The sequence below is a fragment of the Sinocyclocheilus anshuiensis genome, unplaced genomic scaffold (genome assembly GCF_001515605.1).
Source record: "Sinocyclocheilus anshuiensis isolate Anshui unplaced genomic scaffold, SAMN03320099.WGS_v1.1 scaffold571, whole genome shotgun sequence".
NCBI lineage: Eukaryota > Metazoa > Chordata > Actinopteri > Cypriniformes > Cyprinidae > Sinocyclocheilus > Sinocyclocheilus anshuiensis.
In genome coordinates this window covers 259,736-277,904 of record NW_015552559.1, presented here as the reverse complement: position 1 = coordinate 277,904, position 18,169 = coordinate 259,736, and the positions used below count along the sequence as shown (strand labels likewise).

The 18,169-nt window shown below is 35.9% G+C and overlaps 3 protein-coding genes across 3 annotated transcripts in view; all 3 read right to left on the bottom strand.

Moving 5' to 3' along the window:
- Nucleotides 1-103: 103 nt before the first annotated feature.
- Nucleotides 104-1,172, bottom strand: LOC107664678 (selenoprotein O-like; the record flags this gene model as incomplete). The annotated part of the gene is made up of 3 exons (XM_016455318.1): nt 1,104-1,172; nt 476-967; nt 104-307 (listed from the first exon to the last, which is right to left on the bottom strand). Coding segments are annotated over exons 2-3 (677 nt in total), but the record flags the coding sequence as incomplete, so codon positions are not given.
- Nucleotides 1,173-2,366: 1,194 nt separating this feature from the next.
- Nucleotides 2,367-8,339, bottom strand: LOC107664677 (traB domain-containing protein-like). Its single transcript, XM_016455317.1, has 6 exons — nt 7,932-8,339; nt 7,212-7,261; nt 6,638-6,702; nt 5,250-5,422; nt 3,130-3,226; nt 2,367-3,043 (listed from the first exon to the last, which is right to left on the bottom strand). The coding sequence occupies exons 2-6, from the start codon at nt 7,233-7,235 to the stop codon at nt 2,872-2,874; spliced, it is 531 nt and encodes a 176-aa protein (XP_016310803.1). The 5' UTR covers nt 7,236-7,261; nt 7,932-8,339; the 3' UTR covers nt 2,367-2,871.
- Nucleotides 8,340-9,169: 830 nt separating this feature from the next.
- The window catches only part of LOC107664676 (pannexin-2-like), a 12,269-nt gene continuing 3,269 nt past the window's right edge, over nt 9,170-18,169 (bottom strand). The window contains exons 3-9 of the mRNA XM_016455316.1: nt 16,445-16,643; nt 16,250-16,269; nt 15,158-15,388; nt 12,745-13,358; nt 12,520-12,658; nt 12,237-12,431; nt 9,170-11,099 (exon numbers count right to left, since the gene is read on the bottom strand). Coding sequence (XP_016310802.1) covers nt 10,897-11,099; nt 12,237-12,431; nt 12,520-12,658; nt 12,745-13,358; nt 15,158-15,388; nt 16,250-16,269; nt 16,445-16,643 — 1,601 coding nt within the window. The 3' untranslated portion in view covers nt 9,170-10,896. The remainder of the gene's footprint in view (nt 11,100-12,236; nt 12,432-12,519; nt 12,659-12,744; nt 13,359-15,157; nt 15,389-16,249; nt 16,270-16,444; nt 16,644-18,169) is intronic.

The window sequence follows — 18,169 nt, the reverse complement described above, 5'->3', positions numbered from 1 at the left end:
TATATATATATATATATATAAATACTATAATAGTACATAAATAATACTAAACTAACACTTACATGAGAAACCATTTAGGAACAAAAACACAACACAGGGTTACCTAATAAAGCTGGGAGCAATGCGCAAGACCACAGAGCATCTTTCCATGCGTGGATTGCCATCATAGTAGATATCCCTCATGACTCGTGAATCTGACGTCACTACTGATCCACCTCTCGTGGTCGGGACACCCAAGGCAAAAACGGCCTCGCTGCACAGGAACTCACGTATGCTGGAGCGCAAAACCTTTCTCCCATCTGCCTGCCTAAAAAAACACAAAAGGACAAAAACTGGACAAAGATCTTAAGGAAAGAAAAGAAACGTGGAATCGGCATCTCCAGAATGATCATTTTAAATGTGAACAGTCAATGAGAATATCACAACATGATGTGGCACACAAAGTGTAGCAGTGAAAATGCAGTAGCAGGCCTACCTAGAGTATGGTGTCAGTCCCGCACCCTTCACCTGGATCTCCCAGCGTCCAGTGGGATTCTCATGCAGTAACTCAGGGCTCTGATCCACCGGGGCTTTCACTTCTCCCAGATAACATGCAGCTCCATCCCCAAGCTGTCCTGCAAACTGTCCAAACTGGTGTCCACAGTAGCAATGGGCAGCAGGCTCTGATCCTGGCATCACTTTAGACCCACTGAGATACTCTGGGCCCAGTGGATCCTTCAGAACCTCATCAGCATCAAGACCCAGCAGTGCCAGAGCTGGACCTGAAACTGCCACAAACTTTGGGTTCTTCAGAGGGGTGGGTTGGACTCTAGAGAAACAGGCCCCCCGGACCTTTCGGACCCCTGGTTCGGTGGAAGGGTCCAGTGGAAGTTTTTTAAGAGCAACATTGTCGAACTGTATTTGTCGCTCAAGGCAAGAGCGGCTTGTGCTAACTCCCATGTCATCCATCCCCACATGTGATAGCGATCTACGCAAAATAACAGCGGAACATGAGATATAAAGACGAGCTAAACGCGCTCCAGCAGAGGCCATTCACATCGTACTGATGTCTAACAAAGCTTGTTAGTTAAGGAGACTAGGCAAAAAGTGACAGTCATCCTTACGTAACTGCAAAGAGAACCAAGCTGTTCTCAAATGCCCACGGAAATCTGGTCCGTCGTTGTTTTTGTTCCCCCTAGAAACAAACACACAGGATTCGAACATTTACTCAGTCTCCGTTTATATATATATAAATGAATTTGGGGGGAAAGCACCTCTCAAGCAATTAACTTAAAATAACCATGTATGAAACAAGCAAATCAAATGATGTATAGCTGTGAAACAATATGTCGTTATCATGTACAGTAGCCTTTAGTAACGGTTGGTTCTGGAAGACCGAACAAAAATGTTTAAAGCCTGGAAGACTTGGGAAGTGTAATCTCATTGCTGTTTTCGTTTACTAATGTTTGTTTATGTAATGCAGTGATTCCCAAACGTTTTTGTCAGCCAAACCCCTCTGACAAAATATTTACTTGGAATCTCTGATGAAGTTAATATTTCAGTAATTTAACAACGCATTCTCGTGTTTACTGTAAAAACCAAACCCCAATACAATACATTTTTACATTAAGCCTATGGTAACCCTTGTGTAATAGACTATAATGTAATGTTTAATTGATTTTAAGAAGTTGATATAAAAATGGATTATAATTTCTTTGTCAATATGGTACATTTAATAGTAAGTTTAAAATAAGTTAGACAAAACGTAATCTAAAAATTAGTAAGAATACATTACCTAAAACGAGTAACCTCCTAGATTACACTACTAACTATAATTTTCATCATGTAATCTGTAGTCAGTAATGGACTACAATTTGTAAGTAATCTACCCAGCACTGTATGTATATGCACACTTATGCATTAAAGTACTTACTGAAGTTATGAAAGACAAATATAACATGTTGGAAATTTTATTTAAGATTTTAATATATGAGATATAGTAGAGCATTGGCTTCTTGAATATGAAGGACAAAAATGATAGCACTAACAAAAGAAGTGGGACCATTTATTCCCCTTTTCCACAGTTAACAATGGTTAGAAAAAAATGACATTAGAGCAGTAAAGCTGAAGGATGCACAAAGATATGACTCGAATACCTTTGACAATGTCATTTCTCATCCAATAAGTGCAGCAGATCTAGATGATCAAAAAGTAAAACTGCATGAAGTTAACAGGAAGACAGCGACAGGAGAACTAGACTACTGGGTCATTGGATCAGTAGAATTTTTTTAAATACATTGTATTACACCAATCAGTTAGTCAACCTGTTTAATTAGTTTGCAACCACCATGATCCATTACGATCAAATTTAAATGCAGGGACTGTGATATTGTTCCATTAATAAAAAAAGGTGGCTTTATCATTCATTCTTAATGAACTACAGATTAGGTCGCAGATGAAAACGTTGACTCTCAGGGAAAAACAACACTGGACTGCTGGGAAACAAAATGCATCAACTATTTGCAGGAGCCAACCAAGAGTAAATCACAGCAAAATAAAACTTCAGTTCAAGTTGAATGATTAGGTGGGAAATCCTGCTGCAGCTAATTTCCTAGTAGGTCATACTTTAAGAATGAGGAAAAGGGGAATGAAAGCACGGTCCGATTTCTTTGGCAGTACAGCTCTGCGTCCACAGAGCGGATGGACAGAGGGTTGAGGAGGTAGAGAGCTAGTCAAAAGCTTCTACCCATATTGTTTATTTCATATGGGATGGAGACGATGTTTGCCTATAATTTTCCCCTTCACCCAACCACCATCCTGTAGTTAAGGCTATTGGTGTTCAGTGTGACATCCTGATCTCACTGCTGAAAAGTCTGTGCCGATAAAAAAGGGTCAAACGGAAGGTGTTCGTATATTTTCAAGCAACGATTGGACTGTCGGAAAGGACAGTAACACCCTCCCCACACCCTTGCTGGCACGGAAGCAGGCATAACCCAGAAGCCCCCACATGGCTCCTTTCAACACATTGCGTACTACCCAGCCAAATCGAGAGGGTGGAGCCACGCTAAAAGGAAAAGAAACAAAGATTTTTGTCATGATATATCTGGTGCTATTAGATACCAAAGTACATGCAGCTGTGTCTGTACGTACCGCATGATCTCATGAATATTGAGCTCTTCATCCCAGTTCCTCTCAATACCAGGAACATGACCCATCCCGACCACTCCAACCACCACAGCAGGCACTTCTGAAGAAAAAAAAAAGAGAGCGTCTGAACGAGAGGTTTCATATAACAATTAACATGACTCCAAATATGTTTCTTGCTTGAATGAAGCACTGGCAGTTTTATTTTAGCATAATTTATATACTAATATACCATACATTTATTATTTTAAATTAGCCTTTATTTTAATATTTTAATTTTCAGTTGTAATTTTAGTAATTTTGCTATGTGCGTTTGCCATTATTACTAATTTTAGTTTTTATTTTTTAAAATTTGTTATTTAGCTTTAATTCAGGTTTAATCTGGGTTTCATTCAGGTTTACTTCAAATTTTAGTACTTCAAATTAAAGGTAATAGTTTTAAGTTTTTCATCTAACATTTTATTTCCGCAATATCACAAGTGATTTTTTTTTTTATTGTTTGCCCACAGTATCAAAATAACATTAACAGTATCACATCATATATTCATGTTACAGAATGTACAAAATCTAAAAGATAAGCAAAAATAAATGGTGGGGAAAAAGCAAAGAAAAAACAAATGACACAAAGAATGATCACACCATTTTAGAGCAGACTTAAAATAAGAATTAAACAAATTAAAGAAGTTAAAAACTGCATGTACGTCGAGAGAGCTCTTTTATGTATTCCCAAAGGAGAGACCATATCAGCCAGAATCTGTCAGATTTTTTATGTTTATCATAGGCATGAGGGTGAGTAAATGACAGAAATGTATGTAAATGTATGACACTGAGCATACCCACAATATGTATTTTTAAATTCAAGAAATTTCCCTAGATCAAATTAACATCACTATCACTTCACAGCAGGGCAGTTGTAAAGACTGCGGCATGCAGTACTCACTCTCAGCGTTAGGAGGCGCCTCCACAGCGCGCTGCTTGTCTAAGTGTGTGTGTGAGGTAGATGTCTCGTTCTGCAACAATAGTGCGGTGGAGGGCTGGAAACTCGCCAATCATTTCTGACATGGTCTGCTCCAGAAGGTCCTTTTGTTTACATTTCTCTACATCCTCCTTGCTGATAAGCGCAAGAACACATACCAAAATAAGATTCATGTAAATTTCAACTAAACAAGAACATATCCAGGCCATATTTCAGCTACAATAAAAAAAATCATGTTTTGCTTAAACAAAACAAAGTCTATAATTAGGACCATTACTTTTACAACAATTATTGTCTTTAAAATAATGAAGCCTTTATTTAGGACCATTTAGCTTGTTGGAATTTCATGCTTAAAATTTAATTGAATTCAGATTTAAATTAGATTTAATTTAGTAAAATTTGCCTTTATTAAAAATATAAATAAAAATGTGAAGGCTGTCGATCAATTGAATTACTTTTGAATATATATTTTTTAAATATTAAATTAATAATGTTGATTAACTAAATTCATTTACAAATCATTTTTGTTAAAAAAAAAAAAGCCCTCAAATTAATTTAAAAGTCATTACTTTGGCAGAAGAAATCTTAATGGATTGGACACACACTATAAAAGTGCCTTTAGCATTATATTAACATCTTATTTAGTTTATTTCTTTTTCATCTAACATTTTATTTCCGCAATATCACAAGTGATTTTTTTTTTTATTGTTTGCCCACAGTATCAAAATAACATTAACAGTATCACATCATATATTCATGTTACAGAATGTACAAAACCTAAAAGATAAGCAAAAATAAATGGTGGGGAAAAAGCAAAGAAAAAACAAATGACACAAAGAATGATCACACCATTTTAGAGCAGACTTAAAATAAGAATTAAACAAATTAAAGAAGTTAAAAACTGCATGTACGTCGAGAGAGCTCTTTTATGTATTCCCAAAGGAGAGACCATATCAGCCAGAATCTGTCAGATTTTTTATGTTTATCATAGGCATGAGGGTGAGTAAATGACAGAAATGTATGTAAATGTATGACACTGAGCATACCCACAATATGTATTTTTAAATTCAAGAAATTTCCCTAGATCAAATTAACATCACTATCACTTCACAGCAGGGCAGTTGAAAAGACTGCGGCATGCAGTACTCACTCTCAGCGTTAGGAGGCGCCTCCACACAGCGCGCTGCTTGTCTAAGTGTGTGTGTGAGGTAGATGTCTCGTTCTGCAACAATAGTGCGGTGGAGGGCTGGAAACTCGCCAATCATTTCTGACATGGTCTGCTCCAGAAGGTCCTTTTGTTTACATTTCTCTACATCCTCCTTGCTGATAAGCGCAAGAACACATACCAAAATAAGATTCATGTAAATTTCAACTAAACAAGAACATATCCAGGCCATATTTCAGCTACAATAAAAAAAATCATGTTTTGCTTAAAACGAAGTCTATATTTAGGACCATTACTTTTACAACAATTATTGTCTTTAAAATAATGGTCCTAAATAAAGGCTTCATTAAGCTTGTTGGAATTTCATGCTTAAAATTTAATTGAATTCAGATTTAAATTAGATTTAATTTAGTAAAATTTGCCTTTATTAAAAATATAAATAAAAATGTGAAGGCTGTCGATCAATTGAATTACTTTTGAATATATATTTTTTAAATATTAAATTAATAATGTTGATTAACTAAATTCATTTACAAATCATTTTTGTAAAAAAAAAAAAAAAAGCCCTCAAATTCATTTATAAGTCATTACTTTGGCAGAAGAAATCTTAATGGAGTGATCTGCTTTTCAAGCAGTACTGGAGCACAAACATAGGAAGGTTGAGCTTTAGAAAACATGGTTTGATCTTTTGTGGTGGTGTGACATTTGAAAAAAGTTTAAAACTTGAAATCGTTCAAATCGGCTTAATTTTCTAACTTAGATGAACTAAACTCGTTAGTTTAGCAATTAAATGTGCACTGGAGCAGTGCTACTACTGTTAACAAAAGTTAAATTGGAAAAAAAAAAAACATTTATACAAAACTTTAAAAAAATAAAAACATAACTGGGAAAATAGAAACTAAAATAAATTGACTCTAGAAAGTTTTTGAAACATGGCATATTATAAAACTTGAAAGCTTTACAACCCTCCTGCATTAAAAATGAAAATGCCACTAGACAGCAAAAACACTAGACTGTGCTGAGAAATGTAATAAAAATTTTAATCATACCAGTTAGCACAAAGTTGGTAGCTCTAAAATACTATAACTAAAAACAAAATTAAATTAGAAAAAAAATAATAATAATAAAATTAAGTATGATAGTGAAAACTAACAATAAACCCAACTGAAAAGATCAATTTTATTAATAATTTATTCATATTAGTTTATTAATAAAACATTAAAAACTCTAACAACCCTGCACTGAACAATGAGAGTTTTGAAATGATACAATATTACACCTTTGCAAAGAAGATTAATTTTGAGGACTACACGGCACCATTTCTTACAAAATCATATAAAAGAACATTGGGATTTGCAAACTTTAAATCAGATTACTCACAGAGTCCAAGAGGAAATGGAGGTTGTGTATCATCTTCTGCTTGGCCAACTGAGTCATCCTAAAAACAAAAATGATGCATAATAATCTACATATTTCTTTATATAAACACATTCTGAAAACGTACACAAAACAGGTGCGAAAAAGCTTGGCATTCACTTCTAGGAACTGCCGTTTTGTTTTCAAGAATGAGCGAATGATATCTTGAGCAGTTTTAAAGTTTCAGTAAAACAAAGAATGCTGTACATATTTCCTCATCATGGGAAATGCCCACCTAAACAAACAAAAGACCATTATCCAATACTTTCAGTACCCACAAGAAGGCAATAAAGAGACTATACGTACATTAAACAAGAATGAAAGTGAATGAAAAGCACAGAAAACTGAATCACTGAACCACAACAGATGCCATTTCAATTTAGCGGCATGTGTTTATGACTTGAATCAAATCCTCCTTAATAATTACAGATAAACATCCATCATCGTGAAAATAAATTAGTTTATAAATACTTCGTGAATTTCTCATCCTGCCAAAGACAAAACAAAACCTACAAGCTCTTAATTCTATACCTCCGAGTTGTTGTCCTGATCCATTGTCCACTGTTCAGTAAAACCTCAACCTGAAATAAAAGATCATATGAGTCAGACACAAAAACAACCCACATAATATGACTCCACCAAATGGCATTGAGACGTTCAACAGATTTGAAGAGCTTTGGAAGGCTGTGTACTGGCCTGTTGGAAATATATGCCTCAACACTAAACCAGACACTGTTTAATTAAAGGATTTCTAACTTTTCTGACTTGTGCAGTTGGCTTGGTCGAGTAAAGTGAGTCATCAGACTTGATTATCAGCCAGCCATCTTGCCTCGTGCAATTACACCACGTATACTTTTCGAACTACTGTGATTCCAGCACAACAGGATTCGTTTTTGTTTTGATGAGGGTTCAGATCTGTTAACTATCTTTTACGTTGCACAACAAATGTACAAATGTAGACCATGTAACAGATCTAATCCTACAGAAGGCAGACATTAAAGATGGCAACCTGCTGTCATTAGACCACCTGGTTAGCACACCAAACTCAATTCAGACAGCTTACAGTTTCTAGCTTTTAAAATGCTTTTGTAAGCAGTTAAATTTCATAGAAAAGCCGAGCACATTTTAAATTTAAGTTATAAACAGTCAGTCCAAACAGAAGGTAAAACTAAACCGCAAAATCTGATGCACCATTAGCTGCAATCTCAGCCACCACTTCGAAAAAGCAGCAAACATAAAAATAACTCTTACATTTGACTTGGCACACAGCTTGTCCACTCTTCCCACGAAAGTACCGGATCGGATTGGACCGGTGTCGGACAGTCAGTTGTACTGAGGGATGATTCTTGACAAGGTAGTTCGGCTACAGGCTAACTGCGCACACATCCACGCAGCTGTTAGCTGATGCTATGCTAATATACGCGAAGCCCCTTTAAAAACTTTAAAGAACTAGCTAACAATACTTATTTTGGCGCGCCGTGACGATTATAACATTGCATTTTATCATAGAGATATTTAAATAATACTAAAACTACCACCTTGACTTTAGTATATTTGCTAGCCTCGGCAAAAGTGAAATGATTAAAGTTAGAGCTACAGCTCAGCTGCTCGCATGACTCTGTAGCGCCGCCTGTTATTGCAATGCTTTCTGGGTAATGTAGTGTATATAGGATGATAGCGACTGAGGCCGTGTAAACATGATTTTGTGTGGAAAAAAAGTCGGGTTTATACTTAATCTATATTAATCCGTATAACAACAGTAGGAAGTATAATTTAAACATTACCCTGCTAAACTGTTTTAAAAGGAACTATTGTAATCCAAATTGTATCTTTTGTAAGTGCTTTGCTACACTGTAACAAAAAAAAAAGTTAAAAAGTAGGTCTAGATGTAACATTACATTGACTCACGTTTGTGCTTTCTGAAACAAAATGCGGTTAAAATCTGCATTGTTTATTTTTTATTTTTTTAAAAGAAATTTTCACAGCTTAAGTAGATATTTTATCTTACGTTTAAAACAGATTACATTGGTCATTTGTGAGGTGCAATTTATCCTTGTCATTCAGATAATATTATAGTAACTGAAGACAAAGTTTGAAAATAAAAAAACAAATAGTTTATTATGGTAACTACAATTCATTAACCTGGTGATGGCCGCAGTCAACCAATGACCAAGCCCAAACGCAAAAAAAGATTCATAGCCAATAAGGTGTTTCTTTTTGGCTAAACAGCATGGCTGCACATCTGAATTCTGTTAACAGAGCTTATGTACGACAGGTGGGATTTCTCATCATACTTGTTTCAGTGTTTTTGTGAGGTAGTAAGCATTTTATGCATGATATTAAAAATTGCTTACAGCATCTTACAACATTGTGAACTTTATACACCCTTTTCTGAGGTTCACCTATAACAGAAATATCTCATCAAACATACACATTACAGAGAGGCTAAAAAAGATAAAGGGCTGACCTACTATGCAAGACAGACTAGGTGATTCAAACTCGAGTAAATGGTGTAACATGCAGTATACTCGTGATAATCTAACATTTTCTCTTTTTAGCATAGATTAATTTATTTCTCTAAGCAGGTTACTTGGTTGAAATGCTGCAGTTCCATAAATATACACATATTAAACACAAATATTTGTCAATAATTTGTGGCACAAAAATAGACAAAAAAAATGAAATGGTGCTACAAAACAAATATTAATTTACAATGTTTCCCCTAAATGCAAGAACAAAACAAATAAGGTAACATGGCCATGAACTACCTTGTCTAACCCCATTTTAACATGTTGGCCATTAAGATTTCCAAGTTTGAGATTAGCACCCATAATACCATCAAATTATATTCACATTTTAAAATTCAAGCCTGGAAAATCAGGTGTGGTTCCTTCCCCTCTAATGGTATTGTCATTCGTGATCTTTGTTCCCTGTATCACATTATCATTATCAAAATATTGCACTTGGATGCATAATATGTGCTAGAAAAACAGTGAGCTGCAGCAGCTATCTCTAAAATCAGTCTCATGCCTTGTGGTTAGAGGTCCTCTAGGATTCTAATTGTGCACTTCTTGTATTCACTCACAATCATAAAAGCGTATTTTGGCAGGGCATTTGTTATACTTCACCACAAAATGCATAAGTGAATATCAAAGGTTTTAACTAGGATTTACAAAGGTGGAATGACACACAAACTGTGGTTCATGGTGATTTAGGTATCAAAAAGTTTGAAAGTGTCCAGCTGAAGAAGCTAAAATCTTTCCGTCACAACTCTGTCTGTTCAAAAAAGCTGGTATAAAGATCCATATTTCTTCTGACAATCCAGAGTTGAATGTCTTTGAGCACTTAACCCAAAGACCCAGAGTGATATAGTCTCGTTAAATAAGTGCACCAGAGGTGTGTGGATAAACACGCCATGTGACAGTCTTTTTTTTTTTTTTTAAAGAATGCCTAAAATCTCTCATATTATCAGTTTTTTTTTCTGTACACCTCAGTATATACATTCCTAATGTGCATATTATTGCGACAATAAGACATGAGGTTGCATATTTTAAGAATACATGTATTGCATTGGATACCTCAAGACATCTATATGAAACAGACGCTGATTGCAAAAAAATAAATAAAAATAAAACACCAAACCATGTGGACATTGATGATACAGGAACAAATGGTGCTTTGTGCAAAATTCTGATGTGCCTTGCCTTCATTTGGAATGTCATAGGGAACTCATTAACCCATAAGGTGAGCACCAAGGTCATGGGTGATTTTATTTTCCCTCAAACTACACACGTCTGAGTATGTGGATGTAAGGCTGGGAGATGATTTTGAAAGGTACACTTAATATTAAAAATTAATAGTGTTTTTAATAATACACCAGTAACTGAAAACTCGAGTTTAACATAAATGAAAATAATTACATGTAAGTGCACCTTTAAGAGTATAAAATATGTTAAACATTGGCTTCCCCAATGCCCAGTAATCTTCATCTCTGAAAATGAAATGATCTGAGCTTCACCTTTAATGACATAACCATTAACATAACCCTAAAAACCGGCATATTCCTTTGTGCTTCAGTTCATATTCTAAGTGCTTTTGCATTTGTGTGTGAGAGTGTGTGCAGGTGTGTATCTGCATTTTCCTTTAACACTCTCCAGCAGCAATAAACTCGCCCGGTCTGGCTAGTCTGTCCCTTCTGTTTTGCTCCTCCTTGTCCTCACAAGGTGTGATGGATGCTCAGCAGCGGGTGTGAGGGGTTTCGACTAAAAGGCCCGGGCTGGCTCTCAGGCTCCGTCCCCTGGTTGAGAGGATCTTCGACCTTCGGGAAGTCTGGAGGAGGCATGCTGGGCATTCCAACATTCATATATGATGCTGTGGAGAAGGCAGTGGTGGTGGACAGTGGAGTAGACTCTTTCTTCTCTAAGGGCACAAAAAGATGATAAAGAATTATTGGTAATACAAATATAAACCAACACATATTGTTTTATGTCTGATATTAAAATACAATTTTGTCTAAATAAATAATAATAAAAAACACCTAAACTAAAATCAATTCTTTTAAAGCCAAATTAAAGTCAATTTATGCATAATAACATTTTAATGTACAGAGTAAAAATGGATAAATTAACTTTAAGATTGGCTAAAGATTTAACAGAACATGTGTAATTAAATTATTCCTGTTTTTTTTTATTAACTTGAAATAGGCTTAAGTGGGTGAGTTAAGAAAATAGGAAAAATGTAAAAATAGAGCAATCTATTGAATGTGCAATTGAGTACTGCAGGAATGGAGTCCTAAACCCCTAATCTAAAAGCATTTCTGCACTTCCTGTTCCATTATCCCAAAGACAGTTTGATTTTTGGAATCCCTGAAATAAGGCCTGTGGTTAACAAAAGCTCAAGATATTTTCATGTTTTATTCTATGGCATAAAATACATCAGTAATACCACCACCTTGTGATTTTTTAAGCTTTTATGTGTCTTGAAAAAGGCAAGAAGTCTAATAAGTGGGACTACAGAGACATCCAGATGTCTGAGACATTTAGAAGTGTGAGATATCCAGACGTCATCACACCAAACAGGAAAACTCTTCTACTCACTAGTCCACTTTTACTGCCTCATTATATTGATACTCACGCACTTGCTATAACTATTCTAATTCAAACTTTCTAACTTGTAAAATTTAAATAAAGATTTGAAAGTTGTAGGACACAATAACACTGGTGACATTTAAGTCATACAACCATTGTGTAGTTTATTTATAGCCTAACTTTGGCTTTTTACTTCTGGTGGCTGCATTTACACTTCAAAATTCATAAAAGTTGTATTCATTTGTGAAGATTACATTAATTAACAAAATATGTAAGGATCATAAGCTTTTGTTGGTCACAGAGCTTGTTTTCTGCAATAATCCTAAAGAAAATGAAACAATACTATTGGCTTTTTATCAAGGGAACTTCCCAGTTGGCCTACAAAAATACACCATCCCTGCAGCAAACTATAACAACGCCAATATGGTACCAAATACATTGTGCATCCCTAGAGACAAACCAAGCATACCAGTATGAGAAGATGAGACATGTACAACTGTATGTGGACCCTCAATATACACATTACTGAGAGAGTGCTCAACAACAGGGGGTGGCTCAGGATTGACCGTTTCTGTTTTCGCTTTCTGGATGGTTAGCATGTAAGGATGAACATCCAGCGAGAGGTTAAGAGTGTGTTTCTTCTCTATATTATTTGTTTCTGCAGCTGAAAAATAAAATTAGGAATACGATCAGTGAAGGATTTGAATGACGTTCGCTATACTAACCAAAACCAGGTTTAACTATACCAGTACCTTTGTTAGTAGGAGGATGTTGTGTGCTCTTGCTGTCCAGAAGTGGAGCAATAATGCTATCTGCTACATACTTCCTACGGACTGGTTTAGGTTTCTCTGCTTTTATGCTGTTTTCCAGTCTGGTTAGAGTCAAGGGTTCCTGTATAAAAGCAAAGAACTATGAGGTACATTTCACAAACAACAAGTAAGCTATTCATCAACTAAATATGAACAAGAACGTCTTACCTTAAAAGGCTGTGGCAGAGGGTTAGATGTGGGGATCCACTTGATCTTCTTGCGCGGTCTTTTGATTACTGAGGGCTCTCCTCCCAATTCTCCCACACCGAGCACTGAAGGGTCCATACTGGGGTCAACAGTCTGGATCTCAGAGTCTCTCACAGTTGGAGTGGCGTCGTGGTTGGATTGAGCCAACGCTGCCAGCAGCTGCCGCACCACATTATCATACATGAGGTCACTCTCGTTGGTGATAAAGTCCAGTCTGTTGAGAGACTTAATGTGGTCTCTGTTCTCATTACAGAACATGGCCAGAATGTTGATGTCGCAAAACTGTGACTTCTGCCAGCGGCGGCGTGTTTTAATGCCAACCTTGTGCAGCTTGTCGAAGACGAAATTTGACTTGCGCACTACAAACAAATGCAGCAAGTTCACAAGGATAATGAGGTTCATAGTACACAGCAAAGCGATGTCCACTGCGGCCATAATGCGTTGGAGCTGCACGGCTGATAGCTTGCAGTTAACATTTAGCCGCAGTTCAGGGATGCTGCTAGTGTCCGGCGGCTCGCCAAGCACGCAAGTGAACTCGTTCTGCCTCTGACGGGCGTAGTAGGTGCTCAGGTATGTTATTTACATTGTGCGAGCTGTCTCTTTAATACCACGTGGTTTACATACATGTTGCTGCTGATTGGGCTGACATGTTTGACACACCCACCAAACAAGAGAAAACGCATCTCAAACCTCGTTGCACACCGTTTCCAGGAAACATGTCGTTCAAACCGGAAACCGTAGCAAAACGGTGCACACCGGTTTGAGCTTGAACTTGGCCCTGGTGATGGCCGCCGTCAACCAATGACCAAGCCCAAACGCAAAAAAAGATTCATAGCCAATAAGGTGTTTCTTTTTGGCTAAACAGCATGGCTGCACATCTGAATTCTGTTAACAGAGCTTATGTACGACAGGTGGGATTTCTCATCATACTTGTTTCAGTGTTTTTGTGAGGTAGTAAGCATTTTATGCATGATATTAAAAATTGCTTACAGCATCTTACAACATTGTGAACTTTATACACCCTTTTCTGAGGTTCACCTATAACAGAAATATCTCATCAAACATACACATTTGAGAGAGGCTAAAAAAGATAAAGGGCTCACCTACGTATGCAAGACAGACTAGGTGATTCAAACTCACGTAAATGGTGTAACATGCAGTATACTCGTGATAATCTAACATTTTCTCTTTTTAGCATAGAATTTCTCTTTTCTCTAAGCAGGTTACTTGGTTGAAATGCTGCAGTTCCATAAATATACACATATTAAAATTTGTCAATTGTCAATAATTTGTGGCACAAAAATAGACCAAAAAAAAAAAATGAAATGGTGCTACAAAACAAATATTAATTTACAATGTTTCCCCTAAATGCAAGAACAAAACAAATAAGGTAATATGGCCACGAACTACCTTGTCTAACCCCATTTTAACATGTTGGCCATTAAGATTTCCAAGTTTGAGATTAGCACCCATAATACCATCAAATTATATTCACATTTTAAAATTCAAGCCTGGAAAATCAGGTGTGGTTCCTTCCCCTCTAATGGTATTGTCATACGTGATCTTTGTTCCCTGTATCACATTATCATTATCAAAATATTGCACTTGGATGCATAATATGTGCTAGAAAAACAGTGAGCTGCAGCAGCTATCTCTAAAATCAGTCTCATGCCTTGTGGTTAGAGGTCCTCTAGGATTCTAATTGTGCACTTGTATTCACTCACAATCATAAAAGTGTATTTTGGCAGGGCATTTGTTATACTTCACCACAAAATGCATAAGTGAATATCAAAGGTTTTAACTAGGATTTACAAAGGTGGAATGACACACAAACTGTGGTTCATGGTGATTTAGGTATCAAAAAGTTTGAAAGTGTCCAGCTGAAGAAGCTAAAATCTTTCCGTCACAACTCTGTCTGTTCAAAAAAGCTGGTATAAAGATCCATATTTCTTCTGACAATCCAGAGTTGAATGTCTTTGAGCACTTAACCCAAAGACCCAGAGTGATATAGTCTCGTTAAATAAGTGCACCAGAGGTGTGTGGATAAACACGCCATGTGACAGTTTGTGAGGTAGTAAGCATTTTATGCATGATATTAAAAATTGCTTACAGCATCTTACAACATTGTGAACTTTATACACCCTTTTCTGAGGTTCACCTATAACAGAAATATCTCATCAAACATACACATTACAGAGAGGCTAAAAAAGATAAAGGGCTGACCTACTATGCAAGACAGACTAGGTGATTCAAACTCGAGGAGATGATTTTGAAAGGTACACTTAATATTAAAAATTAATAGTGTTTTTAATAATACACCAGTAACTGAAAACTCCAGTTTAACATAAATAAAAATAATTACATGTAAGTGCACCTTTAAGAGTATAAAATATGCTAAACATTGGCTTCCCCAATGCCCAGTAATCTTCATCTCTGAAAATGAAATGATCTGAGCTTCCGGGCTGGCTCTCAGGCTCCGTCCCCTGGTTGAGAGGATCTTCGACCTTCGGGAAGTCTGGAGGAGGCATGCTGGGCATTCCAACATTCATATATGATGCTGTGGAGAAGGCAGTGGTGGTGGACAGTGGAGTAGACTCTTTCTTCTCTAAGGGCACAAAAAGATGATAAAGAATTATTGGTAATACAAATATAAACCAACACATATTGTTTTATGTCTGATATTAAAATACAATTTTGTCTAAATAAATAATAATAAAAAACACCTAAACTAAAATCAATTCTTTTAAAGCCAAATTAAAGTCAATTTATGCATAATAACATTTTAATGTACAGAGTAAAAATGGATAAATTAACTTTAAGATTGGCTAAAGATTTAACAGAACATGTGTAATTAAATTATTCCTGTTTTTTTTTATTAACTTGAAATAGGCTTAAGTGGGTGAGTTAAGAAAATAGGAAAAATGTAAAAATAGAGCAATCTATTGAATGTGCAATTGAGTACTGCAGGAATGGAGTCCTAAACCCCTAATCTAAAAGCATTTCTGCACTTCCTGTTCCATTATCCCAAAGACAGTTTGATTTTTGGAATCCCTGAAATAAGGCCTGTGGTTAACAAAAGCTCAAGATATTTTCATGTTTTATTCTATGGCATAAAATACATCAGTAATACCACCACCTTGTGATTTTTTAAGCTTTTATGTGTCTTGAAAAAGGCAAGAAGTCTAATAAGTGGGACTACAGAGACATCCAGATGTCTGAGACATTTAGAAGTGTGAGATATCCAGACGTCATCACACCAAACAGGAAAACTCTTCTACTCACTAGTCCACTTTTACTGCCTCATTATATTGATACTCACGCACTTGCTATAACTATTCTAATTCAAACTTTCTAACTTGTACATTTTAAATAAAGAGTTGAAAGTTGTAGGACACAATAACACTGGTGACATTTAAGTCATACAACCATTGTGTAGTTTATTTATAGCCTAACTTTGGCTTTTTACTTCTGGTGGCTGCATTTACACTTCAAAATTCATAAAAGTTGTATTCATTTGTGAAGATTACTTTAATTAACAAAATATGTAAGGATCATAAGCTTTTGTTGGTCACAGAGCTTGTTTTCTGCAATAATCCTAAAGAAAATGAAACAATACTATTGGCTTTTTATCAAGGGAACTTCCCAGTTGGCCTACAAAAACCATCCCAGGGCAGGTATGTACATGATGCCTGTGAAGGCCAGCAGAGCGTAGGGCAGAAACTTGTGCTCAAACAAGGAGGGCCAAAGCTGGGGGTCGACGCCAGGCACTGCATCTCGAAGCTCTGTCCAGCAGTAGCCTCTGGCATACAGGGCCTGGTCGCGTGTGAAGTTGTGTGGGGTGTAGCAATATATAGATTCCTCTAAAAGAGAAGGAAAAATCCCACTTCAAAAAATATTTAGGATTTCTAAATAACAATCAATTAGATATCACTAGTGTTCATACCAAGAACAAGAATAAAGTTTAAATAATCTAATTATAAGAGAATAGCAAGGTTCGCACAACAACTATAACGATAATGACACAGAGGAACGATAGGGTTGGAATCGCTTTCAGAGCTATCTTTTTTTCCAGCTGATGAACAATAAAATATTGACAACCAGAATTCAAGGTCAAGCACTAAAATTACTGTAATTACTATTAATAAAACCTAAAATTAAACTGAAATAAATTAATAGTAATATTTAAAGTATATAGACTACAAATTTAATTAAAATTAAAATGAAAACTGAAAATTTAAAAATAAAAGCTGGCTCAAAATAATAAAAATATTATAGTAAATAAATAATACAAAAATAACATTGACACTAATTTACTTATTTTTATAGTTATAGTTATTATTCTTGATGTTAACGGGAGATTACATTTTAATTTAATCAACTACAATGTTATTTTTGTCGACAGTGCATTTCAGTCAAAATTAATTAATGGAATATATGATGTAATATTGACTAAATTTAAAGGATATTCTCATCAAAAGGTGAAAACTGCAACTAAAACTGTGTAAAACTGTTAAAAAATTAACACTTGATATTACAACTGACTCTATCCAGAAAAATCTGGCATTCGGTGTACCCAGCGGGGATTTGTTTCTAGTAACGAGCTGTCATCAGGTTGGAATGGGTTTAATGCATAGTATAAGGCAGCACAGGCCAATAATAATGAATCAGTGATAAAACAAATGCTACATTTGTCTGTGCCAGTTGGACAAAGATAGAGGTAGTTCTTTCACAGCCGCTGTAACTCCTATAGATGCCTCCACCTTATTCTGGGTCTCATTGGATTACACTCCTGCACAGAATCAATAATGTTAAGAAAGATAATATGGTCATAAGCTCTAGTTTAATAAAGCAAATACGTGTATGTTATATTTGGCGTGCCTATATGGGAATACAATCTTTATGGTTACAGGCTCTACTTTTTCTTTCAGTTTCAGATTGATTCAAATTATTATCCTTGCAATTTATCCTAAACAGCTTCAGCCAACACAACGATGAAGGCCTGGCCTTCACTAATCCTCATTCCTGATATATAACAGGTATTCCTATTATAGAAAAAATACTGCAATGTAGTAGCCCTCAAATGGTATGGAAAGGCAGTTTCATGGAAAGGAGTTCCAACTACAACTTTCGTAAGCATAAATGTAAGTGTATCTCCAACAGTTATTCAGATTTAAGCTATACTGCATGTTTCTGCCCAGCAGGGTTCTCAATGTTCAGTCACAGCCAGTTGGTGCTGCTATGCAGTAAGACTGACTCAGCGTTTAGAGTAAACCCCCTTCTACCACCACAACCTCTCTTTATCTCTCTCTCTCTCTCTTTTCTTACTTAATCACCCCACAATCTTAAAAAACTTTTTAAAAAACCCAAATCATTTAACCACTCCTTT

Coding starts and splice junctions, on each gene's coding strand:
- LOC107664677 (XM_016455317.1), bottom strand. CDS start 7,235: ATGGATCAGGACAACAACTCGGAG. Junction 3,227..5,249: donor GGCGCCTCCTAACGCTGAGA/GTGAGTACTGCA, acceptor TTTTTTCTTCAG/AAGTGCCTGCTGTGGTGGTT. Junction 3,044..3,129: donor AATATTCATGAGATCATGCG/GTACGTACAGAC, acceptor TTTTCCTTTTAG/CGTGGCTCCACCCTCTCGAT.